Below are 26,601 nucleotides of genomic sequence, written 5' to 3' on the forward strand. Positions count from 1 at the left end.
AGCGACTCGGCCGAGGTCAGGGGTCAGGGGTCAATGGGTTCGACCGGGGGTCGATAGGGGTCGAATCGGATGACGTCATAAATAAAAATTATTTAAAAATTAAAATATTATATATATAATATCTAATAATATATTGATATTAATAAAGGTATATCCATATATATTTGATGTTTCAAATATATTTAATAAGAAAATACAAAGAAATTAGAACAATCAAGTAGCAATTTATATTATTTAATAAATATTAACAAGTTTAGAATTAAAATTATGATTTTAATTGAAAAATAACATCAAATTTTAGGACAATATTTATAAAGTATCAAATATTTGAGGTATATCAATAAGTTTTAACAATTTAGGGGGTCAAAACATAATATTAAAAAATTTGAATTTTTTTTTAAAAAAATTACTGTTGAACCGGAAAAACCGGGTTTTTTCCGGTCAAATCCGGTTTTTGACCGGGTTTTGAAATTTCCGGTTTTTAAATGTGACTCGGACCGGCTACCTGGCCGGTTCCCGGTTCGACCGGTTCGACCGGCCGATCCGGTCCGAGTTTGAAAACAGAGGTTATAACCTGAGTACGAACTTCCCACCAAAAAAATAAATTTTTTTTTTCAGTACGATCCTGAATTACAATTTTCGCGTCTTTCTTCTGTCCACCCCTGTAGACATCAGGATATATGTATCTATCTTCTTTTAATATATAAATAAATAAATTGATGGTATGAGGATCAAAAGGATCTATAGACACCCAAAGAAAATTAGGTAGAGTTGCGCCAATCCTTTATGTAGAGAATTTAGTTGAGTCACTAAATTGAGGGCTTCAGAGACGCCAAACTTTAAAGAACCGTAGGTGAAGGCGTGCTCTTATTTCAAAGTTCAACCAGCTCTCTCTGATTCCATTGCTGTTTTTAAAGCATACGGTACAGTATTCAAATGTACTGGTAGTTTCCACTCTTTTCACCCTTTTTTTTTTTTGGTGACAAGTAGTAGAAGGCAGCTAACATAGATAGAGGTTGGACGAGGACATCCGATGATAAACTACCTATGAAATCGGAACATTCTAATGAAAAGTACCATCTAAGTGATATTCATAATAAATATTGTGGTCAAACCAAGTGTATTGTTTGGAGTCTCAGAAATTGCTTTGAACTTTTGTTCCCCCACCCCACCAACACAAACACCTTCTTTTCTTTTTGGCTAATTAGATGTCATGCACAAACTATAAGTTAAAAGTATCAACTACGCAATGAGTTGGATTGGGAGTTCGTAACTTCTTTTTTTTTTAGTGCAGTATTTTTACTAAAAATGTACTTTAAATGCTTCCTTATTAGCATCATTCTCTAAAGTCAAAAAATAGAGCTTTCGACTTCAAAAACACCAACGTGCTCGGAGTGGGTTGGAACGCCCTCTCCCGAACCGCAGGAGATTAGTCTGGTCGAAAGTCCGGACACTCTTGTGTCGAAAAAAAAAAGAACTTCAAAAACACCACCTTTAGTACAAGAACTTGAAATTGGGGTGCTCTCAAAATAATCTTCTCATTGCTTTCAACAATAAAAGCTAACTTTTGATCATTGTATCATAAACTTTGAATTGAATCCCAAACCGCACTAACTACTTTTAACATTTTGTGATTCAATTGTGGCAAAATCAGAAATAAAGACGCCCATATATCATAACCTGTAACGTGGCACCAGAAAAAACAAACCTGCCCGGCCTCCCTCCCTCCCTCCCACATGCCATGCTGCGACCCCAAACTTTACCCAGGAAAAGCATTTGTACGAGCAAATTTAGAGGGTGGGGTTTTTGCAATTTGTGACTTGTGAGGGGGACAGGGCACAACTCATTATCACCAACCCCACCCTTTCTTCCCGCTTCCCCATAGCCATTGCTATCAACTAGTGTAAACCCTCCACTACATTATTGTACTTTTTTTTTCCCCCAACTGCACAGTTTTGCAAAAAGGAAAAGGGGAAAATAGATAAAGCATCCTTAACCTCCATCCCAGTCCCCCCCTCCTCAATCTAGAGAAGCAAAAAGTACACAACTTGGGGTGGGGGGCAGTCCAAAGCATTGTGAGCAGCAGCAGCAGCAGCAGCGCAACTGCACTAGTGAGAAGTGAGAATCGCTTCCCCCGCCCCCAGACCCCCCTCAGTTGTCACTTCAGGCCCCCCAATGAAGTAGAGTAATTGCTTTCTACCTAAAGCAGATTTGTCCATTTTGTCTATTTAGTCGATGGGTTTGCGGTCGTTGAGATGATATATCCTCAAAAAACAAAGAGGGGGGAAGGCTCGGTGAAGTGAGAAGAAGTAAAGATGCCTAGGCCAGGGCCAAGGCCTTATGAGTGCGTGAGGAGAGCTTGGCATAGTGATAGGCATCAACCCATCAGAGGTTCAATCATCCAACGGATTTTCAAGTACTGTGTCTTTCCTTTTTTTTTTTGTGTGTGCTTATTTTAGTGTTTCTTCTGTGCTTTTGTAGCTTCAGTTTCTGATTGGCCACCACTTGTTTGATCAGGCTCGTCTATGAAAGACACGGCGCTGTAACCAAGAAGAATAAGGAATGGCAAGCTAAATTGCCTATTGTGGTCTTGAAGGCTGAGGAAATCATGTATTCCAAAGCTGATTCTGAGGTTGGTTTCTCTTCTCTTTCATAGTTTAACGGGATCCTTGAATGCTGTGTTTTTTTTTTTTCTTTCTTTTCCCCCTTTCTTCCCAGTCATTTACTACTATTTCTCTTATGTTGCTTTTTGTGGTTTAGGCTCAGTATATGGATCTTGAAACAGTGTGGGATCGGGTTAATGATGCTATTGATACAATAATTCGGAGAGATGAGAGTACGGAGACTGGAGAGCTTTTGCCTCCCTGTGTTGAAGGTACCCTTTTGTCTATAGTAGTTACTCTGTTGCAGGGTCTCGGTTCTGAAATGCTTATGAGAATTTGCTATTCAATTTATTGCTAGTAATGTAATGTTAATACTGCAGCTTACTTGCTTCAGCTGAATACTTGTTAATTACTTAAAGTCTCCTTATTTTGGGCTAATGGAAGAGATTTTGATATTTGTATACACATATATCTCTGTTTCAAATGGAATTCGACACTCCAGCTGCTCTTAATCTGGGTTGTGTGCCGGAAAGAGCATCCCGAAGTCAACGGCACAATAATCCTAGAACTTACCTGAGCCCCAGGACTCAAGAAGGCGGTTACGCAGCCTCAAAAGTTTCAGGTGGAAATACTGATGTACAAAATCGTAGTCTACTACCTCCCTACTCGGGTAATCAGTCGAACCTCGAGAGATCCACCGGGAGTTTGGAGCCTTTGGTTTCAGAGTCTAACAGGCATTTAGTGCCAAATGTTAACAGCCCTTCTACTTCATCATCCAAGAATTTAAATTTTCCAACCGATAGTCAGATTGCCTGGAAGGATGGCAAGGCTTCATTCAACGTAGGTTCGGTCTATCCCTTGTATTATGGCACCAGCTTCCAGCCTGATATCTCTAGGTTGGGCTCCCAAAAGCCGCACGTGTCGAAAGATATAATTGTTGGTAGACCAATTTTTGCATCTGTTGAGAAGCCCGCCGAAATAGGTTGCATCAGGACGCTGTTGGCTAATGAAGCAAATTCAATTGCGCCGAAGCAAGCAGATGCTGGGGAGAAAATGACGGAGGAACCTGAGGTAGAGTGCGACTTGTCCTTGAGGCTGGGACCTTTCTCCAACTCAATGTTGTGCAGGGGAAAGGGAACAACTCTTGTTAATGATAAAATAGATCCAGCCAATCCTAGCGAAATGGGTGAGGTGAAGGTTGTATCATCATCATCATCTAGAGAGAAGGATTTTTCCCTCTTTTCTCTAGAGACCACTAATGATCCCTCCAGCTTCTGTCTTGGTAGGTACAATGTGGAGGGTGAAGGTCGTGAGAATGTCGAAACATTTCTTAGAAAGCGCAAGCTGCCTTTTGGTAGCAGTGCGGACAATAGGCAAATACTATGGCAATTAAAGCCAACTCCTCACCACTTTGCTGATCAAATGAAAAAGCAGACTTCATAGACCACCACCGCCTTTTTTTCCTTTTTTTGTTTTAGTAGTAATTTACTTTTCTTTTCGGGGGGAAGAGTATTTATTTGACATTGCAGCTTCTTGCAAATTTTACTGCTGTTGGAGGATAGCAAAGTTGCCGCTTATGCTAAAATTCAATGTCTTTACTCGTTCCTTTTTTGTTCTTGTTCAGCAGTTGATTAAAGAGGGAAAAAGAAAAAGAAGAGAGAGGAATGAGAGGTAGTGCAACTAACTGCGACTCAAATGAGGAGAATTGAAGACCGACCCTTCTAAAAAGACAATAATGAGAACCTGTGAAATACCTTTTTACAGATTATTGCAGTGTATAACAACAAATTTTTACTGGGGATCCAACATATGGTTCATGCGATGCGACCTAGATCCTTACAGATGCCGCCGCCTGGGCAACTATAGTAGTAAAAGGTTAAAGGAGACGCCAAGAAGAGCATTTGATATGACTGTCAGTTATTGCATGGACAGTTGGATGTGTTTTTTAACAACTGGGGGGGCTTTGTTGACAGGGGACAACAAAGGCAGAGCTGTGTCCCTTGTGGGCATCCAATCCAACGCTGACTCCTCCTCGCATGTCTGAGATTTAGAAATAAAATAATAATAATAAAGAAAAGAAAGATTTTATCGTTAGATCATAGATGGTGCTCGATAACGGATTTAACTGTTGTTGTATCATCAATCATGTATGCATGGAAGTTCTCATCTTCTTGCGTCGTTCCTCCTTCCATTTCTTTCTATTACTGCAATGGAGGGAAAGGAGAATGGCATTAGCAGCTGGGTCCTCCCGTCCGGATCCGGGGCCGAGGTGCGTTGCCTTTTTATTCATGGTACGCATTGCTCCGCTTTTGGGTCCTTCGATAAAATCATGGAGGGACCCTCTGCTGAGGGTGCAACGTGCCTTTCAGGGGCCTCTTGAAAAGGAGCAACCCTGCAACTAGTTTGGGCTCGTAGATTATTTGCTGCTGGTGCTGCATTTTTTTTTTCCCTTTATTGGTGCGGCTGTATGATTCCAAAATTTTGCCGGATGCGGTATTTAGCGAAATTATAAATGTAGTCGTCGATCGCTCGCTCACATGTTGGCTTTGTATGTTTTACGTCTATCATCATCATCACACGTATGAAATGATAATTTTTTTTTTTATCCCTTACATATTAGTTTTATATATCTTTTACATCCTTCACATATGAAATAATGATTTTTTATTTATCACAAATGGAAAATATATATTAGTTTTTACCAAAAATAAATGAATGAGGGTGAAAATTATTATTATTATAAAAAAAACTGGCGGATAAAATCTAATTTCGATATTAATTTAGCATTCTTTTTCTAAACTCATGCAGTTGATAGAAAAATTACTGGAGTATTTTTTTTTTTTTATATTAGCTATGGCACATTCTACTGCCACTAATTTTTCTCTTTGAACCCCCTTTTGTTAATTTTTTTTTTTTGAAAAATATCGAAATAGATTCTATGTGAAAAACTACACGGGGGGTTGAATTTTAGTATAATTTTGTAACTAAAAGTGGTGGTGGCCGATCGCGACGCCTCCAACACTGCGGCTGAAGGCAGCCATGCCTATTACCACAATCTTGGCTAGGAAAATAGAACGAAGAAAAAAGAAACGTAGAAATATGAGGAACGTCTTTCCCTTTTTCTATGCGATCTTTCAATTTTTCCCTAAAGTTTGTGAAGCATGAGTTTGACGTGAATTTTTTTCCCGGCAAACATATAATTAGATATGAGTCAAGAGATTAAAATCATCCGTTTTTCATTTGTGAGAGACAAAAAATCATCATTTTATACGTGAGGGACGTAAAAGTTACAAAGTCATTATGTGAGGGACGAAATATTATCATTTCATATACGAAGCACGTGAAAGATACAAAACCAATATTACCATTTCATGTAGTATGATATTATCCTTATTTCTTTTATCACAAAATGGACAACTGTATCTAAATATGAAATTTGAAGATTCTCCTTATTAGTTGATTTAATTTTTGTTAGAACTGAGACAGAAGAATAAAGTTCTTTTGTTAAACTGGAAATCAGATTCATGACTGGAAATTCCATCACTAGCTTTCTTTATCAAGCATTGGACAAATTCAAGGAAGACCTGTTGATTATAATGAGTGCATGTACCAGACCTCATCGCTGTGTAAATGCAATGGACGAGTTTGCGCAGAGGCCCAACATGCTGACCCCAGAGTATTAACAGAGAAGCAAATCTGGAAAGAATCAAGGCATGCAACTTTTCCCCCGAATATACAGCGTAAAAAGCGAATAGAATCTTCTAACATCAGTCAGGCACCTGGGCTTGTCGAAGTGTATTTACGCTAAAAACCAATTCATATTTATTGCCGTGCTATCTTTTACACTGACTGCAAAAAATCGTGCTTAAGCAATTACTCCATTGGGCTAATAAAATATAATCAATTCAAGTCTCTCATGAAACTCTTAATGCAACAAATTAAGCCAACAAAAAGAACAGCAGGGCAAAGGTAGCAGGCTAGCCCAAGATCTTCTTTGAGCACACGCAGATTTTATTTCACACGAGACTTGAGAAGTAGGTGGCCAGGGCCACGAGAATAGTGAAAAAGGCGCTAGCGTTTAGAGAGGATGCAGCCCCAGCCTGGATTTTGACCTTCATTCCCAACTTGCAGTGGTTGTCAATGGAGCAGATGAAGTAGTAAGGATCCGTTGAAGCAATGGTGAAGTTATAAGGGCTGCTTGTGTGAATCTCACCAATTGCATTTGTTGCGCTGCAGGCGTCATAGCCACTCTGGTTCACTTGGGCTACGGTGTGAGTGTTACTCCACTGGAAAACTGATAAAGCAGAAAAAACACTACTGAGCTGATCAACGGAGCTAGAATGGTAAGCTTAGCACGATCATCTTATCAACCCTCTTCTGATCAGTACAGGATAACATGTTACGAGTATTCATGCATGCTTTTTTGTTACTTACCTACGGTATCGCCAGCGGCAAAGTCTCTGGTGCCAGCCCAGGTTTTGTATGCAACAGAACCAGCAGGAGGGACAGTCCAACCGAGACTGTTTCCAACTGTATGTGTATCTGCAGTTGCTCCAATAAGCAGTGCTGCTGCAACCATCAAGTAACCGAATAGTACCATCTTCTGACTGGCCATTGAATTTCTATAGATTATATGTTCAGCAGGTCGCCCGCCAGTGCTTGCGTTGCTTTTTCTTCTCCTGTAAAGTTCTACCAGTAGCTAAAGAGATGATTCGTCGAGGCAAGACGCAAGTAACGTTTGGTTCTTATAGAAAATTAATGGAGTTGGAGAAAGTGGATGCTTAATTGATTGTGCCTTTCAAAGACCAAACATTAGTGTTAGATTTTGAAGCTTTCAATTAGGACAAGAATTTCATATCTTTCAAACAAAACGTCTGGTCCCGGAATTCTAGAGGGTTTGAGGCTGACAGGGGTCATCCTCCTGTGGCTTTTCTTTTACCCATTCTTGGTAGTATTTAATTAACAGAGCTTGCATCAACTACACAAGACTGGGAGACTATAGATGGGATCATGGAATCAACAATTGTGTGCGGAAAAACGCGTATAGATACCATACGTGCATTAGTTTCATGAGCTAAAAAGAACTTCTGTAATCTGTAATCTGTACGCATTAATCATAAAGAACTTCTGTACGTATTATAAGCTGCTAGGCTTCTTTCTTCCACTGATTTTCTGCCAAACCAAAAGACCAAATACCAAAGAAAGGCATCTCGGGCACTGGGCATTTTCCTATGTCAATTATATGAGATCCTTAAAGTCCAACTTTTAACAACCTGGTCTCGGTAAACAATCTAGGATTGCTATTTTTTTGGAGTTTCTGTTTTTTAAAAAATACGCTATAGAGATTTGATATACATAAGTTAAAAATTAATATGATTGAAAAATATGTTCAGGGAAAACGTAAAAATTTTTTCTTAGAAAATTACAATTCAAAAAATACCTTTAGACCGTGTGGATTGCTATTTTTAGGAGTTTTTGGAAAAAAAAAAAAAAAACTACTATAGCGATTTGATATATATGAAATAAAAAGGTAATTGAAAAATGTATTTAAAAAAGACGTAAAAATTTTTCTTTAGAAAACTACAGTACAAACATGGCCGAATTCCAACATTGTAGTGACAGTAAACTTCGTCCTTTCATTTATGTTCTACATAAAACTCTGCGTTTATATACTCTGTAACGTAGCATATACTTGTGAATCAGGGATCACTGAGTTTTTTATATTTTTTATTTTGTGCTTTTGCAAGTCCTTGACAGAGTTAGCCTAGCAATATTGACCTACTCTGCATTTTAGCAAATTCACATTTCAACATCTTGAATGTGTCCACTCCTCATCTTCAATGAAAAGTTATGGCGTTTGAGGGAACCTTCCAAAGGAAGCAGGTACAGCAGGAAAAGAGAAGAACCTCCCCATTGCTTTACCGCGTTTCCCCGAAACTGAAGCCTACGATATTCTTTAAACGCAAGCGCAATCGCAAAATATCTCTGAGAGTTAAAGTCTAAGAAAAAACTGTGATTATATCTCTTAGATCCTGCAATATGTGATGACGAGCTGATTTGAAGCAAAAATAAAGTTGGTTGTGAAAAATCAATTGATTTTTTTTTTTTTGAAGGAAAGATTAATTGGTTGTGAAGTCCCTCTTTCTTTTCCCAAGTCTGTGTCAGACTTTCTTTATCTGAAACATTCAGAACATCAGACTTTTATTTATTTTTTCCTAAGCCAAAACTTCCAACTTGAATATATTTTACGTCGCAAAAGTATCATATATCGAAAGATTTGCCACGTTGACTGTTCTTCTTTTTAAATTCGACATAAATCTGTGAAAACAAGAAAAGAAAATGCAACAGTAGTACTCTTGGGACTGCGTCATGAGAAATTCGTTAAAACAGATCAAAGCTGCATGCAGTACAGTGGCGGAGGTACAATTTTTCCAGCCATCAAAACGAGAAAAGAGAGCAAATTGAAAGAAAAGATTAATCTTCTAGAAGTGATGAGGATAGTCTCCTGATGATCCAAGCGCTGTCTTCATCTTCCACACACTTTACAAGTCATATTTAAAGAAAACATCTTTTTTTTTTCTAATAACTTATGTGCCAAAGCATTTAGGCCAATTTGGTTAGGGAGAAAAACAAAATTAAGGGTGAAATCTAAATTAAGAGACCATATACCATTTTTTTTTTCTTTTTAAAACTGCTAAATGCTAAAGAAGTACTGGAACCAGGTAGAATATAATTTGTCACCATGATTTTCTTGTAAAGGTTTGTGAGTAAAGTGGGTTATTAATTAAGGATATGGACTGTTGAATATCCAAAAAAACTCACGTTTCCACTCTTTTCTACCTTCATTGGAGTTGCAAACGAAAGAGTTTTTTAGTCTGCCTCCAAATCTCTTGTTTTTCTTCCAATCCAAATGGGTTATTGGCTTAATAGTCAGATGATGCGGGTGGGTGGTCAAGGTGGTCTGTTTTTCCCCTTGCATTTGGAAATTTTGGCACAAGCTAGACAAATAGTCAAATGCACGCACCTTTTCTCTCAATTACACAATTTATCAATCAAATCAATGGCTGAAAAATTGAAATATCACAATCAATCTAACGGAATAATACCGAACGGATGACTGAAAACTATGGAATTCAGTGTAATTATTCTATTTTTATTGGTATACAAAATGGTTCAATCTGAATAACAATAGCAGTAATGCCAAAATGGTAACAAAAATAAAATAATCGCAAACAATAAAAGTCGTCAATGGTCGCTAGCTAAATCTAATACAAGAAAGCCAAGGCAATCGACAAGAAAGTGAATGGCAACGCTGCTACTGCAAAAGATGGAGCAGAGTTTGGTGGAGGAGGAGCTGAGACACCACCTGGAGAACCAGACGGAGATGGAGTGGTAGAGCCAGAAGGTGACGTGTTAGGAGAGCCAGAGGGTGGTGGGGTGGAAGAGCTGGAAGGAGGAGTTGCGCTGGTCGATGAAGGAGCAGGAGCAGAGGCAGGGCCGGATGGAGTTGGCGATGGAGTGGCAGCAGTTCCGGTGACGTTGATGGCTAGCTTTTGGCCGAGTGAGCAGTGAGGAGGGATGGTGCATATGTAGAAATGTTGACCTGGGGTCAGGGTAATTCTGGCTGGACCGGTTTTCATTGTGGGTCCGGTGGCAGAGGTGTTGCAGGAATCATAGGCTGCCTTTGATGTCACCACAGCAACATCATGAGCTCCAGTTGTAAAGTTGAACACTGCATTATTAATGCAATATTGTGAAATATATGCATGTCAGTAACCAATAAAATTTGGCATATGTTCTAAGATAAGGAACAAAAATCAACGCTTTCAAGTCATTCGTGTTATTATACAAGTAGTTTTTATTTGGTTCTGATAAGATTGGAATGGATTTGCTTTACCTAGAATGTCGCCAACCATGAAAGTCTTGCCGGCTGCCCAAGTTCGGTAGGCAATGGAGCCAGCAGGAGGGACAGTCCAGCCCAAGCTATCTCCAACGACGTAAGTTTTTGGGTTTGTAGAGCTGGGGGAGGGTGCAGGAACAGGGGATTGAGGTGGTGGAGAGGTGGAAGGAGCGGCAGAAACATTGATAGCCAGCTTCATTCCCGCGTTACAGTGGCCTGAGAAGGTGCAAATGTAGTAGTGTTCCCCGGTAGTGTTTAAGGTGACGTTTGCTGGGCCGTTTCTGACGAGGGAGATGGGACTGGCGGTGTTGCATCCATCAAAAGATGTCCTACTCACCTGGGCTACATCATGTGATCCCGTTGTGAAGTTGAACACTGCACAATTAATTAATATCCAACACAAGCATGAGATGCGTATTAAATGCAGTGCAACACTATGATTATAAATTAGTCACGTTGTTTGTGTTTAGTAAGAGAAAAAGAAATGGTTGTGGTCGGAGGAGATGGTGCTTACCGAGAACATCTCCGACGGTGAAAGTCTGGCTGGCAGCCCAGGTGGTGTAGGCGACGGCGCCGCCAGGTGGGAATGTCCAACCCAATGAATCACCGACTACATGTGTTCTTTGTGCTACTGAGCACTGTAATGCAGCAGCTAGAACTGCAACAACGAGCAGTATGATATTAAACTTGCCTGCCATTTTGCCTGCCCTTTGCTGTGTTCTTGAACTTCAGATCGCCCCTACTTGAATTCACTTCCAAATCCGATTTGGTACTCTCTCTTGCTTTATGTGAAGAGAGCCTCAAAGTTTGTGGAGGTGGACAATTTGTTCCTCCGGTATTTATAGGGACTCTTGCACCAGGTCGTACCTCCAAGAAGCCGTGTCGTAGCCTCACAAACTGGAAAATCACATCCCCCACCCTAGAGAATTTAGGCACGCGAAATTTCGAACCAATCTAGAAAGAAAGAACACAGCCAACTAATGGACGTAGTTGAGATTGACTCTTAGTGTTTTTTTAATAAAAAGCCAAGTCATTCTTTAATTAGATTGGGGGCCAAACTGGTCCAACGGGTAGTGGTGGCCGTGTTTTGGGACTAATGAGTAATGACTATTTCGCATCTAAGGAGTTTTTTTATCTTCTTCTCGCGGGAATCATATCATATGAAAATAAATAACAAGTCGTGTCCTAGAAAGATCGCTCGTTTAGTTTGTGGCCGCCTGAACAGTGGGAACTGGTGAAATGCTTACCAACTTTCTTGAGACTTTTTCGATCCTCTCTTACTCGGTCATTGTCTTTGAATCTTAGTTTTGATTAATCTTTGCTTTCTTATTAATAAAATGTTACTCGCCTGATCTCAAATAATGAAATTATTTTTGTTTCTCCTTTTATCTGGATTGGAGTGAATGAAAGTGGGACGTTTTTCTTTTCTTCTACGTTTTTTTTTTTAATTAACAGAGTCAAGGTAAGAATTTTGAAAACAAAGTTGGAGGAATTTTGAAAATTAAACTACTACTACATACTTTCTCCCATCTTGTGAAGGTGGCCTCGGTCTTTAATTCCTACTCGGGGAAATTCTAGAAATACATAATCCTGATGCAGTAATTGATTGGAATGACTGCAATCGTCTTAATATATTTTAATAATTACGACAGGTTCAACTTTGGGAAATTCTGGAGTCAAAGTCTTCTGCACTTACCCAGTCGCACGGTAGAATAGCTAACTATCTATCTTTCGTCGTTTTCTTTATGGGGCACTATTAATGGTTTCAAGCAAGTTTGAACACCCAATGAGAATGCCGCAAATTGGATTGCTATTTTTTTTTACAATTTTTGTAAAAAAAAAAAAAAAAAAAAGGCTTGTATTAAATTGATGTGTGTGAAATGACAAAATGATTAAAAAATGTGTTTACGAAAATTTTTTTCTTAGAGAACTACAAATCAAATAAGATCCGAACATATTAGATAAAGGGGTGTTACAAAGTGTTAAAAATTTGATCGCCAAACCATATATGAGAGGATTAATCAGGATTATATATATATATATATATATATATATATATATCATAGTGTATTATATTTTTGTTAAGTTCATTTCTAATCATTGTACAATTTATAAGTTAAAATTTGATATAACAAAATAAATAGCAGATGCTTTGATTTAGAGATTTTCACATGTAGAGTATCATTGTTTACCATTCCGTTAAATATAATTCATTTTCTTCCATGTGGAAAGAACTTCTTAAGTGGAGATGAATACCTAATTGACTTGTATTCTAATGCAGAAACACGTAAGATGAACACAAACGTTTCTACATTATAATGTACCGTGCATAATGCTCACATGCATGTGACAATTCGCGTTTTACGTATGAAAATTCAACATAAAATCTTTTCTTTCTTTCTTTCTTTTTTTTGGGCAGTATGAAATTTCCATTGATTAGCAAGAAAAAGAGTATACAAAGGTGTTTGTAAACAACCAAACACGTTCGCTGCTCCTATATGTATTAATCTTTTACTGCTGCAATTTGACATAAGTTTCAGTCCTTTTGTGCTGTCTATCGGGGAGTATTTCCCTGGTCTCTTTTTTTTTTTTCTTTTTTTCTAAAAAAAAACACAGGAAGCATTAATAGCACAATAATTACAAGTTGTGAGCAACTGCTCTAATGTCGTCCCTGGCTGCTTGCATGAGCCAGTTGGGGGAAGTCAACCTTGCAAATAAGTTCATTACAGAGTTCATTACGGGCAAATTTTGCTATTAAATGACTGACAAAGTTGCCTTCTCTTCTAGTCTAGTAAATGAGAAGCAACATTGACTAAAACCCTTCCTCAATCTGCTGAAAATCTTCCAAAATTGTTCCAATGCAGAGTTGTCTCCTGAGCATCGATCCCTCATTGATTTTGTCTATTACCGCGTTGCAATCAGATTGGATTTCAATCTTCTGCCATTGTTCATCTTTAGCATTTATTAGCGCTAATCTGACTGCCGTGGCTTCTTCCACCTTTGGGTCATAGCATTTATTCACTGAGCCTGCCCATGTAGCAACTAGCATCTATTCCCCTGGTCTGTTGAACTTGAGCGGTTATTTACTCGTTGGACCACCAATTTCTTTGCTAGTTGTCTGAAACAGTTACTGCTTTCATGCATTGTGTATCAGATATGGCGAGTCAGAAACTTGGCTCTATTTCAAGGGAGACACACTTCAGGCCTTATGAGAGATGTAGTAGCTGGATGGAGGAGAGTTCTGCTTACTGGTGCAAATTGGACTTTGGCAGTACAATAGGGCATTGCCCATAGTTGCTTTGATTTTTGATAGTGCATCTGACATTCTATAGTTACAAAGTGGAAACTTTTTCATAGTATAGGTTAACTTCTTTTCAAATCAACCATAGGTCCGTCCATAACACTTGATATTTTCAAGATTTAATAAAAAAAAATTTGGTAATTGTGCCAGATATATGTGTCCAAGTTCTTGACCAATGAAGTCATGTGCCTATGCGGCCACAAGTAAGTCGCGTCCAAAAACAAACAAAAAAGAAAAATTCAACCCTAACCATGATTTTTTTTTTGTTTTTTTGGTTGTCTCATTAATCAAGAAATTAGCACCCTTCCACAAATGTGCCAGATTGGGGACCAAATAGCACAAGAAAAAGTTTAATAGTAACAATTGAACAAGAAACACAATGATAAGTCAATACTGCAATGCCCTTTATTTTATTTTTCCTTTCTTTCACGAAACGACTTTCATTAGTTTAGTCAGTCCAAATTACGGCATTATCGTGCACTTGTACATTGATGTTTGAGCATTACTCCCAGTACTGTTACTCATGAAAACCTCTACTTTCTGCGTCAAAGTTTTTCGTTCTATGGATTTGAATTGTTTAATTCGGGTTCATTTAACAGCGATATGCTTGAATTGTTTGGAAGACTTTGTTGTTTGGCTCCGCCTGCAGCATTTAGCACAACATAAACGTACGTGTGCCGGAGAAGAATCTCTCCTCACCAAGTTACCAATGCTTGAGCAATAAAACACAAATAAAAAAAAAAGAGGAAGAGAACAGATTTTGTTGCATGGTGTTTATTAGTTTGATATGTTCATGGAGTTCACCGCAATTTCGAAGTTTAATCCAGGTACAAGGAATCAACAAGAAACATATTTATTGTCGATAAACAAACTGTATCGTCTAATGAATAATGATACCTCACCAATCCGTGTATTAAAAAAAAAAAAAAAAGAATAAAAATGCTAAATACACAGATCAAGATCAATATCGAGGCAAAGAGAAATTAATGGGTAAAATGAGAATCCAACATATATAGGTTCTAAAAGACGAAGAGGGATGCGAAAGCAATAGCTAAGGAGGCGAAGAAGCTCAAGGCGGCATGACGGGGGGCTGAGTTGAAGGGAACGGGAGCCCCATTGGGTCCTCCAGCAGGAGAAAGTGCATTTGATGGAGGTTGGGCTATGCTGGGGGAGCCAAAGTCGGTGACGTTAATGGCTAGCTTTTGTCCCAGGCTACAATGCGTGAAGTATGTGGACGTGTAGAAATGTTCGCCGGCGGAAGTTAATATGATCCTCGCCGGACTGGTGCTTATGACTCTGAGAGGACTACTGGTGTCACAGCCGCTATAAGCTGACTTGGTCACCTCAGCCACATCTTGCGTTGCGTTGGCAAAGTTGAATACTGTATAAAGGGCAAGAATCAAGTTTTCGTTGGTAAGGAGAGAATCAAGTTTTTTTTTCCCCTTCAAATTTTGCCGATTATTGCGTGACTGATATTACTGCTACATTTTATTTGCATAAATTAATAGACCAATGACTATAATGCACTACGTGATGTTCTAGAATTAAATTCATTTGACTATGTTTGCTAAGCTGGATTTGCTTCAGTAGTCTTATTCCTAAGTAAATTCCTTGTTTTTGAAAAATTCATTCCTTCTAGAACGTGATTGAGGTTGTGTGTCCCCTAGTGTTGACTGTGGATTAAAAAAAAAAAAAGGTGTGACTTGGATAGCTTAATGAATATGAATTGATTATTTAGAAGAGCTAGACCATGCAACTCAAGATAACTTGCTAAATTTGATTAAATGGTGTTTTACAAGTGAAACAACCATTCAGGACAAAAAAAGTTGCGTACCTAGAATGTCTCCCACGGCGAACGTCTTGTCATACGCCCAAGTCTCATAAGCAATTGGACCACCTGGAGGGACAAGCCACCCAAGGAGATCTCCGACAATGTAGGTGACCGGCGCTCTTGGGGACGGAGGGACAGGACTAGAGCTTGGCGGTCCAGGAGATCCACTGGTCACAATGATGGCCAACTTTTGCCCTAAGAAACAGTGACTGTCCAAGGTGCTTATGAAGTAGTATTCTCCGGTGGAGTTAAGAGTGTAACTTGCCGGACCTGTTGTCTGAAGTGATAGAGGGTTTGTTGAATTGCATGTGTCAAAAGCTTCCTTGGTCACTCTAGCAACGTCTTGTTCTCCAGTAGTAAAATTGAACACTGCATAAAAAATCGTTTTGACAAACCCATCAAACTTCGGCGTGATCGATGATCATGCACAAATCTCAAGCTAAAATTCAGATGCACTAGATAACCGATATCTCAATTCAGTTAGATTTTTCAACTTAATTGACATCTCGGCGTATGCCTAAGAAGGGAAGTCATGGGTTTCAGTTTTTGCATTCAGACACAGAAAGAGAAGAACGACAATGAATGTTCTATACCTAGAGTGTCTCCCACGGCGAAAATCTTGTCGTAAGCCCAAGTCTCGTAAGCAATTTTACCACCAGGAGGGACAATCCACCCCAGATCATCTCCAACGATATAGGTGACTGGTGTTCTGGAAGCAGCAGGGGCAGGACTAGCACTTGGCCCGGAAGATGCTTGATTTACACTGATGGCCAACTTTTGCCCGAAGAAACAGTGCTCGTCTTGGGTGCTTATGAAATAGTACTCTCCGGCCGAGCTAAGAGTATAATTTGCTGGACCTGTTGTCTGAATCGATATGGGGTTGGTCGAATTGCAGGCATCAAATGCTTCCTTTGTAACTCTAGCAACGTCTTGTTGCCCAGTCGTGAAATTGAACACTGCAGATTTAATTAATTCATTACCAATTATTAAAACCACGCCATGCATGTCCATAACATAACTAATCACAAAAGAGAAAAGCTTGAAAATGATCAAAAGCAAAAAGCAGTTCTGTTGATTAATACATACGAAGAATGTCTCCCACGGAGAAGACTTGCAAGCCAGCCCAGGTGGAATAAGCAATGGAACCTCCTGGAGGTACTATCCATCCTAACCTATCTCCAACAACATGAACTCTTTGGGCGTCGATGGTGTATAGAGAAGATGCTAATGCTATCATAGCAACCGTTATAGCGGATAATGCCAACCTGTTATTCCTCATGGTTTTGGTTTTGGTTCAATACAAGTGACTTGGAAATGTGATTATAACTAAGGGCGCGACTGTGACATTGAAATGTGAGATATTTCAGCTCTGTATTTATAGAGATGCTCTGCTTGACTTCCAATAAGTAAAGAAAAGGAAACCGCAGACTTTAGAAGTTTCTCTAATTAATTCTCTTTCTCTGCGCTGATGAAACATATGTAACTTCTCCGAAACCAATTTATAAGTAATGATTTTATTGCGTAACGGCATATCTATCCTAACTTACTTCTATTCCTATTATAACCTATTCTAAGGGTGGTTCAACTGATTTGAGAGAACCGACGAGGACTGAACCATCATCTGACCGGAGATGCACCCGTATGAATTTAGAAAAAATCACATACATATTAATAGAAGGTAAAATTTAAACTCTTAGAACTCACATCCCATAATTCATTTGGTGGCCAACTCTACCAGAGAAAGTTGATTTATAAGTAATGATATTATGCTGACATTTTTTGTGCTGCCGAGGGGTCTACATTCTGGACTTGGAGGGGTACTGGGTCACGATTGTTGGCTTTTGTTTTCTGACATTTGAACTGCCTAGAGACTTTTTGATCAATTGGCGTAATAAGGAAGGAAATTTTAATTATCTGACAAGCAGCGAGAGACTGAGTCATTGAAATCAAAATCACGACTGTATCGGTTCACATACCAGGCTTTCTTTTTCTTTTGGTTTTAATCAATCAGGCCAAATTTGGCAGCGCAGAATGATGAACCTCAGCTCAGTTATAACATTAATTAGGGAAAACTGTGTCCAACTACTTTGAAGCTGACCAAACTTCTAGACATGAACTGAAAACTCCCCGAAATTATTGAATGACTAACCATGCAACATCCCACTCATTCTGACGACCTTCATTCCCTCGACTCTAGAGGGTTTTGATTGAACGACTACATGGAAGGTTCGCAATGACCCCGCGTGTCACCAATCAAAGCATTCCGAAATGAATCTTCTTCTTCTTCTTTTTTTTTTGGGTCACAAAAAGATGGCTTACATTTCCACATTTGGTGGAAGAAAAGCTTAGCACGTTTTGTGACGAAATTGAAAATGGTGTCGTAAAATAAGTCAAATTCCTCGCGTTTATTTATTTTTCTAGATCATCAACGAAAAGTTTAATGGATTGTGGTTCAAGAAAATCCTTGGCCAGCCTCTTCTGAATCCCCCTATGTGTTTCTTGACGTCTAGATCAATATGATTTCTTTCATCTTCCGGCAAAGACTCAAGGCAACAGTTGATTACTCGCGTTGGGAGAAATATAAAATTTTCTAGCATACATTCATTCATGACGAATAAACGCCTCCCCAAATTTTTCATAAAGAAGGTACAGTTGCTCTTCCATTGCACATCCTACATGTCTTGGCACTCTTTAAGTCTCCGACCATGCATCAAGTTCTAGAGTTTTGTGATGAGTCCTTTACTGCTTCAAATTAAACGAAGTTGGCCAGAAATAACTGATACGATAAAGATATATAGTTTGAGAAGTCGCCTAAGGGCTACGTTTCATCTCCTGCAATCTCTATCGGGGTGATTAGTAAACACATATCCATTTTCTAAGGTAATACTCTTATTAAGTTAGCCAATTGTCAAAAAAGGACGCATCTGGGTATGATATAAAATCACCGGTTTTCATCTGAAAAGTCTAAAGAAGTGGGCAAAAATATGGGAATTTCTGGGACAGGCACACGCGTATAGTCTATAGACTCCACCATAGTTTTTACCTTGTCAACCACGACCCGGAAGTGGAAGAGTTGTTAGCGAGCTGAGTAAGCTTTGTCATGCCATCTATGACGTTTTCATGATATATTTTTTTCAAGTCGGTTACAAATTTACAATAAACTATTCAACTACAGGTGAGTTATTTTGGTATAGTTTCTACTGTTCGAATGGGTAAAAGCCCAGCCTGGGAGAGAAGGTCTCTAGTTAAATGTCATACTCAAACCTACGTACGTAGCTAGGTAGCTTATTTACGGCTTGTTATTAGACGATGAAAGTTTAACTTATTATGATTATTCTACAACTAAAAAAGCTGTTCTGAGGTGTTCATATTCTCTTTTGACTTATGTTCCTTAACACATTTTTTTCCAACCGAAAAGCAAGGATAGTCAAAATTGCTATTGGAATTTTTACTCTTCAAAAACAATTTCACTGAACTCTCTCGAGATTTTGAAAATTACACCTGTCTCCTATACTCATCTAAAATGATAATATTAATCTTACTATTTTAATAAAACTCCCTTGTCATGTATGTATACACAAAGAATGGGATTTATAATTTTCTCTCCTTATGCCTTTTTTTTTATATTTTGAGAGTAAAACCACAAAACTATAAATGCTAACCCTAGTTGCGATTTTGAATGTGATTCAGTTTTTTAGTTGATCCTTTTTTTATGTATCAAAATCAATAATAACTTTAAAAAGAAGCTGTCCAAGACTACTATTAGATTTGGATAGTTCCAATAATCCAAAAATCTACAAACTCCAAAAGGATAATGATGATACTTTCTTCTCCAATTTAAAAAAAAAATATATAGTATATACCACTAATGCATCACGTGAAGTTGCTTATGATCACGATAAAATTAGTGTAATAATTGCTTATCAAATAATAAATATGAGTATTAAAGACTTGAACTTTTTGAAAGAGATTTGACAATGTTCAACTTCAGATTAATCGAGTCGAATGCAGTCACCGGACACCGAGAAGTTTACGTTATAAAAAAAAAAAAAAAACCACCAGACCAACCTTAACCAATTCATTCGAAGGATATGGCCGGACTAATCCTTCAGCCATCTAGTAATTAGGAGCTATTGTTTGTTCGTTTTGGGAACGGGAATACCGTATCTTCTACTAGTACTCAAAATAAAAGATCACTACGTGGACGATAGTAGCTCCGTATTAGTATTGTTTGACTGGTGTGTAACTTACTTGACTTGGCTTTCAAATGAAAGATCCAACTTTTCTGATTTCTCCGCTGTGTCTAGTTCCCTTATGCAGAAATAAGAAAAATATTTAATAGTTCAGATAAGAAAGAAGGTATTTATGAAGGATTTATTGAGAGAAACATTGAGATAAAATAAAACTGCGCAGCAATCATTCATCGAATAAGTACAGGGACTCCGATGTCATAGTTTACCGGCACCACTACAACTACTCCTGGCAGTGGCGTCCACAAAGAGTAGTGCGAGCTGTGTACAGCGACGGGACATATACTCTGATAAGATTAGAACTAGATACATATACAAGCAAACGTAATCAATCGTATCATTACTTATTAGACGTGCTAATGGTACGTGAATACTAGCAAAAGAAAGCCGCGAAAACGGACAGAAATATCAAAGAAGCAGCAGCAACGGCCCGAGTTGGGGTAGCAGAGCTTGGTGGCGGTGGAGGCGAGAAAGTACCACTACCGGGGGACGACCGAGGTGCGGGGCTGCCGGAGGGTGTTCCAGCAGAAGATCCAACGCTGACTACTAGCTTTTGCCCCTGAGAACAGTGGAGGGTGCATATGTAATAAGATGTCCCAGCGGCCAGGGTGAAGGTGGCCGGACCATTTACTTGATTGCTTATGGTATTGGCTGTGTTGCAATTGTCGTAAGCGTTCTGTACAACTTGGGCTGCGGTGTGTGCTCCGGTCGTGAAGTCGAACACTGCAACCCATGTAGCATATCGGAACAGCAGATTATTATTACCCCCAATATTTAAAAAAAAAAAAAAGAAAAGAAAAAAGATCCAAATCTTTTTCAATTACTGGTTGTTATCATTGACTTCATCAAGTTCGAAAATGGTTGAAATAACAAAAAGCTACCAATTTACGCTGCTACATGCTACAGCTTAAGTTCCAGCCAGCCTTCCACTAGGTCTAGGAACCAAAATTTAAGTTGACTGGAACAAGCACAAGAAATAATTCACGAATAGTTTTTGTAAACGAATCTAATTGGATCGAACTCTTCCTTGACTGTTAGGTTTGCTTCCAATTTTTTAAGCAGCTATCCGGACTCCGGAATATACAAATATACAAACACTCAATCTTACTTCTACCGGGCCAAGGAGTTCAGATGGGCCAAAAAAACTTACCCAGACTATCCCCAGCAACGAAAGTGTGTTGGGCAGCCCAGTTGGAATAGTTATACCCACCAGAGGGGACTTGCCAGCCGAAGGTGTCCCCTACGTGGTACGTGGTGGCTGCTAAGGTGTGAACTACTAGCGCAGCAGCTGCCACCACCATGATTTCCATTACCACCAACGAATCCTTTGCTCCGGCCATCCTTTGCTTCTCCCTGCGTCCTCCGGCCACCCTACTTCTTTATGTTGAAATTTGAGGACTGTAAAACTACTCATTGGTGCCTGCTCTTTATATAGGACGAAAGCCAAGGATAAAGAAGCCTCGTAGTCATGGGGAGTTGGTAGGGAGGGCCATTTCATCGTCAATTGACAAATGCCTCCATAATATGGATACGTAATGCAATAGTATAATTCACTTTGGTTGGCCTACGTTTGTTGCGAAATGAGGAGTAAGCAATTGGATCAGCAATCGGCAGATGTCAACTCATGGGGAGGGCATCCATTTAAGTAATCGCTGGAACAATTCAAAGATTTGTAACAATTCAATGATGCTCTACTATTATCTGCAGTTAGTGAAGATAACGAGTAGTATTGATCGGTTGTCTGTGTGATATTATTGCCCTTTACCTTGAATGAATCACTTTTTATTAGGGCATAGACAAACAATAATGTATGTAGCCAGGGTCTTAAAAAATTGATCTGGGGTTGAACTGAAAACATGATGGGAAGGCAACTCGGTGGCATCGAGAATGTATCTCCCAGGTTTTATGTTGCTTGTATTGTATGACGAAGGCCCAGTGAATTCCACGACTATTTCAATTAGCACCAACCAAAATCTTTTACTAATAAACGTTGCAGATTGATTCATTACTTCCGGAGATACCGACCATAATTTAATATGGAAAGTCTGCTGTTTTCAAGCATGTTGTCGGATCACATCTCTAAGCAATCAATATTTTTATCATTTTAACCAATCTTTTCAACCAAACATCGAAATAAAGAAAAAAAAAATCCCATGTTTTTACCACTGATTATGAGAATTATATCCCACACATACAAACATGATGTTAGTTTTTTTTTTTTTTTTTTTGTCACAACAATAACAGTTGTATAACCTACTCTAACCTAGTCTAGGGAAAGGGAGAGTATAATAGCCTAGTCTAGGGAAAGGGAGAGTATAATCGACGGAAAACCCTATAAGAGGAAGTCGCACGAAGGTGGCAGTTACAATTAAGTTGCAAGTACGGTGGAAGGTAAGGATTGAAATTTGGGGTTACCAACAGGTATTAGTTAATTTGCTCAGTATTATTGAACTCATTGGCCTGACACTTGGGTAACTAGTTGACTGACTCTGTATTTTCTTGGTGCTCTTGGTAAAGACAACCAAAGTTTTGTCGGCACCGTTCGATATTTTGATTCAACATATTAAATAAGGGTAGATTGTACATTACCCTCAAATAGTTTAATGCTTTTCTAAATAACTTTCTTATGATTTTTAAAATCTTCAAATGATCCCTTTATGGTTAACAAATAATTTTTATTTTGACATCGAGATATTTTAATCAGCTCCGTTAGGAATGGCAGGTTCCATCATTTTGTGACTTAAATTTATACTATATAACTTTTGAAACTGTAGAAGAGTTATATGAAAAAGTTCTAAACAACAATGAAGGAAGTGTAATTTATCCTATTAATAAAAAAGGTTCAGATCACATCAAATCAAAAGAAGATTAACTTCAAAGCAATCCGTCAATCAGGGAAGAAATTGTAAGAGAGGCATGGCCATTGTACCATGGTTCTTCGCATTTCTACTCAAGAATTGCCACATTATCAAATTAAAATTCGTACACAGAATCCATCAAGAAATCCAGCTGAAATAGGGCAGCTTTTATTTATCTCCATAAATCTATAATCCGTCAATCAATATAATCACACCCAAAAAAAAATATCAAAATCAAGTCACACCGAACATATGTATCAACCACTAAAAGGATGACAGTGTACACCAAAAATATCCCCAGAAACCTAACACGTAACACCAATGACAAATGACAAAAGCATGACTAATAAAGTAGCTGTAGCTGTGGCCGTGACAGGGGCAGAACTTGGCGGAGGAGAGCTCGAACCCCCACCAGGTGCCCCACCGGGCGAGGTGGGTGTAGGAGCTCCTCCGGGACCAGAAGCTCCTCCGGGACCAGGAGCACTTGAAGGTGTAGAAGCTCCTCCGGGACCAGGAGCTGGTGAGGATGACGGCACTGATGCTGGAGATGGTGCTGGCACTGATGCTGGAGTAGGTGCTGGACCCGCTGGTGTTTTTGGTGCTGGGGCTGGTGTTGCTGCTGCTGGTGTTTTTGCTGGTGCTGGTGCCGAAGTCGGTGGTGCAGGTGTAGTTGACGGTGTTGATGCTGGCGGAGGTGTGGATGAGGGTGGAGGTGTGGATGCTGATGGAGGTGTTGATGGTGGCGATGATGCTGGTGGAGGGGTGGCTTTAGGAGCTGGAGCTGGAGCTGCACCACCTCCTGAAACGGAGACGGTCAATTTTTGTCCCAAGGAACAGTGCTGGGCGAAGGTGCAAATGAAATATGCCTGCCCTGGGGAGGTTAGATTGATTCTTGCCGGACCAACAGTTTGTAGTGAGATGGGATTGCTTGAGGTGCATCCGTCATAACTTGCCTTTGGAACTACGGCCACATCGTGAGCCCCAGTTGCGAAGTTAAAAACTGCAACAATTTACAAAGTTTCACTACTCATTTATCAAGACACTCGAAATCCTAACCTGTATCATCAAACTGAACACAAAAAAAAAAATCTGATGCCAATTATGCAAGAATTTTATATTACTAGTTTCATAGCAGCATCGATCCATTCTAAGTCCAACAAAAACGAAATCAAGAAAAGCTGCTAAACAAATCTATTCAGGGTTCAGCGTGCCCTGTGACAAAGATGTAGGGGCAGGGTACATAAATATCTCGTACGTACCTAAGATATCACCAACTTTGAAGGTATGTTGAGAAGCCCAGTTGGGATAGACCGAAGAACTGGAGGGGATTGCCCAGCCCAAGCTGTCCCCGACCACATGAGTTGCCGCATCGGTGTTTCCTAGAATAGCAGCGGCTAGAATTACCAAAAGTGGAACTGCTGCAAAGGTGGTACTTGCAGCCATATTTTCCTCTAGCTAGAGGGGCTACTTATGTGTTCTCAAGTCGACCCCTGCCTGAAGCTTTCTAAGCTTTTGCTAATCGTGGGATCCTGCTCAAGCGTTCAACAAGAACCCTTCCGTTTCAACCGGGGAAATCAAATACTATAATAGATTATAGAGAGAGAGAGAGAGAGAGAGAGGAAACACAAAAAGAAAAGGACGTGTGACGAGTAGGCTGAATTTTCCTTGGAAGTGTGTGGGAGGAGGAAGAGGATATAGGGGGTCTCGAAAGGATAGATTCCACGTGGAGTGGTAATAGTGCGTCAGTGGTAGCTAGGGATTGGCTATTGAATTGTTGAGCTGTTGCTGAACGATTACCCGCATCAGCAATTCAGCAAACGGTAGAAACACGGAGATTTTTGCTCCAACTAGTGGTCTTCCAACTCAACTGTTCATCGCTCGGTGCGTTTGACTGGGGTTGGAAAATGCTTTGCCCACAAACATTGCAAAAGAGGCCTTTGATTTTTCAAGTGCCTAATGAATGTCGGGCGGTGTTAGTGTCATAATCTATAAATTTTGCTAATTCTTGAATAAAATACGAAGCTTGTCTTTTTTCAAGTCAAAATGAAACGTAGATTGCAAAAAGAAGTCAAAATTCCGACCGTGATAATATCATCATCATTTGCTAATGCACATGCGTGTCCGATCTTCACAGGCGTGGAGTTGCTCTTACCAAAAATATCAACCACGGATATGGTCGTGCAAATTCAAGCAGAAATCCTGGGTGGAGAACGGAATAGACAGCAAAGCATGCCACCTGATGGGCATGGCTGTAGCCTGTAATGAAGGGGTACGAGAGTACTGTATTTTCACCGGGAAGCGTGACTTTTCTAGTATTTGGAGTTAGTCTGCCGTCGGTCGGCATGCCTTTATGAAAGTGGTGATCAAGGCCCACCACGCGTTTTTACCGGTTCAAACTTTAGAAGTCAGCACAGACCGACCGCTTTCTACAGTTTTTTTTTTTTTTTTTTGGTGAAAGAGGACGATTAATAATTATTATATAACTTATCTATTTTAAATTAGAGGGAGACTTTGTATTAGGAGCTAATAGATACATAAATTTTACTAGATTAAGAGAGTATTTTATCTTAATTTTTAGAATTTAATTTACTATGAATGGGATCTAAACCCCCACTAACAGTCCAAACAGGATTTTAAAACCCAAGCTCAGTGGTTACCGCTTTCTACAGTTGAAATGTCGAACAAATTAGCTTATGGTTCTGAACACTGAACTACGAGAAGATAAGAGTGTGTTATCCCTTTGAAATGTCAACGAAATCTAACGGCTTAAGGGTCACCATTTGTCCCGAAGATGGTTGGCTGAGGAACCCTCTTCACTTCTTTTTTGTTTGGCATGGAGTCGTTTCGTACGATACAATATGAGCCTAGTGAAAAAATCTAAATACATCAATATATAATAAATATTAATTTTTTTTCGCAACAGCGACAATCTACTGCACTACTGATTTTTTTTTTTATTGTTTTATATGGAATCTTTTTGTTTCGTATGGAGTCGTTTCATATAATATGAGTCTAGTAAGAAAAACTAAATAAATCAATACGTGACAAATATAATTTTTGCTTTTTTGCAATGGCAACAATCTAGTGCACTGCTATACTTCCTTATCATTTCATGCAATATGAGCTTAGTAAGAAATATCTTGTTCCAATACATTTGTCTTTACAGAAAGTAAGCATGTTTTTGCAAATAAACCTAATCCCCACAGTAACTTCAAAAGCCGGCAACTTTTAAAGTCCTGCGAGGGACTTATCTACCCAAACATCCCAACCCCCCAACCGATGTGGGATAGAAAACCCCACAGGGTGCCCTGCTGCTAAGAGATATCTAAATACATCAACACATAACAAATATAACTTTTTTTTTTTGAACTACAACAATTAAGTGCATTGCTATACTTCCTTGTGATGCATTAAACAGACTATTATACTTTTTTATGATGCACTAGACATAATTTAAATCTCACACCTAGTGTGCGGGAGAGATTTAAAGTGGCTCTCCTCGACCATTGGACCAATGCCCAATGGTTACGTAACAACCATTAACGGGAAGTATTCAACTGAACGAAGAAAACCTTCTAGTCCAATTTCTTGATATACATATCATTGTAGGCCAATTGACAAGGACTTGGGTAGTGTTTTCTCTGGCAATGACCAAAAGCCATAAAAGATGTACAGTCCACATCCATGAAGGAACCAAGAAATACAAATCGGACATGCCATCAAGTTGAAGGCACTGAGGCCATGCCTTTATGCGCGGCGGGCCGGGGAGCCAAGCTTGGTGGGGGTGAAAAGACGTTTGTTCTCCCCCCCCGGCGGCGGGGGCGGGTTTTTTGATTCATTGGCGTAGTCAAATTAATG

General features: G+C 39.3%; 5 protein-coding genes across 6 annotated transcripts; 1 reads left to right on the forward strand and 4 right to left on the reverse strand.

The window, feature by feature from the left end:
- Positions 1 to 1,767: 1,767 nt before the first annotated feature.
- Positions 1,768 to 4,050, forward strand: LOC113697517 (uncharacterized). Of its 2 annotated transcripts, none has more exons than XM_027217173.2 (4): positions 1,768 to 2,391; positions 2,482 to 2,632; positions 2,761 to 2,875; positions 3,106 to 4,050. In XM_027217173.2, the coding sequence occupies exons 2-4, from the start codon at positions 2,609 to 2,611 to the stop codon at positions 4,044 to 4,046; spliced, it is 1,080 nt and encodes a 359-aa protein (XP_027072974.1). In that variant the 5' UTR covers positions 1,768 to 2,391; positions 2,482 to 2,608; the 3' UTR covers positions 4,047 to 4,050. The 2 variants fall into 2 exon arrangements, with proteins under 2 accessions (XP_027072974.1, XP_027072973.1); XM_027217172.2 differs by having other exon boundaries at positions 1,771 to 2,416; positions 2,518 to 2,632.
- Positions 4,051 to 6,401: 2,351 nt separating this feature from the next.
- Positions 6,402 to 7,454, reverse strand: LOC113697409 (mavicyanin-like). Its single transcript, XM_027217012.2, has 2 exons — positions 7,038 to 7,454; positions 6,402 to 6,897 (listed from the first exon to the last, which is right to left on the reverse strand). Exons 1-2 carry the CDS (start codon positions 7,216 to 7,218, stop codon positions 6,620 to 6,622), a joined length of 459 nt encoding a protein of 152 aa, XP_027072813.1. The 5' UTR covers positions 7,219 to 7,454; the 3' UTR covers positions 6,402 to 6,619.
- A 2,263-nt stretch (positions 7,455 to 9,717) lies between these two features.
- On the reverse strand, positions 9,718 to 11,322 carry LOC113694867 (blue copper protein). Its single transcript, XM_027213765.2, has 3 exons — positions 11,018 to 11,322; positions 10,501 to 10,878; positions 9,718 to 10,335 (listed from the first exon to the last, which is right to left on the reverse strand). The coding sequence occupies exons 1-3, from the start codon at positions 11,199 to 11,201 to the stop codon at positions 9,869 to 9,871; spliced, it is 1,029 nt and encodes a 342-aa protein (XP_027069566.1). The 5' UTR covers positions 11,202 to 11,322; the 3' UTR covers positions 9,718 to 9,868.
- Positions 11,323 to 14,641: 3,319 nt separating this feature from the next.
- Positions 14,642 to 17,025, reverse strand: LOC113695405 (uncharacterized). Its single transcript, XM_027214492.2, has 4 exons — positions 16,722 to 17,025; positions 16,229 to 16,591; positions 15,639 to 16,004; positions 14,642 to 15,185 (listed from the first exon to the last, which is right to left on the reverse strand). The coding sequence occupies exons 1-4, from the start codon at positions 16,912 to 16,914 to the stop codon at positions 14,824 to 14,826; spliced, it is 1,284 nt and encodes a 427-aa protein (XP_027070293.1). The 5' UTR covers positions 16,915 to 17,025; the 3' UTR covers positions 14,642 to 14,823.
- Positions 17,026 to 19,983: 2,958 nt separating this feature from the next.
- LOC113697313 (umecyanin-like) lies at positions 19,984 to 21,292 on the reverse strand. The gene is made up of 2 exons (XM_027216892.2): positions 21,036 to 21,292; positions 19,984 to 20,608 (listed from the first exon to the last, which is right to left on the reverse strand). Exons 1-2 carry the CDS (start codon positions 21,223 to 21,225, stop codon positions 20,259 to 20,261), a joined length of 540 nt encoding a protein of 179 aa, XP_027072693.1. The 5' UTR covers positions 21,226 to 21,292; the 3' UTR covers positions 19,984 to 20,258.
- Positions 21,293 to 26,601: the final 5,309 nt, after the last annotated feature.

Source organism: Coffea arabica, chromosome 6e, assembly GCF_036785885.1.
Source record: "Coffea arabica cultivar ET-39 chromosome 6e, Coffea Arabica ET-39 HiFi, whole genome shotgun sequence".
Lineage (NCBI taxonomy): Eukaryota > Viridiplantae > Streptophyta > Magnoliopsida > Gentianales > Rubiaceae > Coffea > Coffea arabica.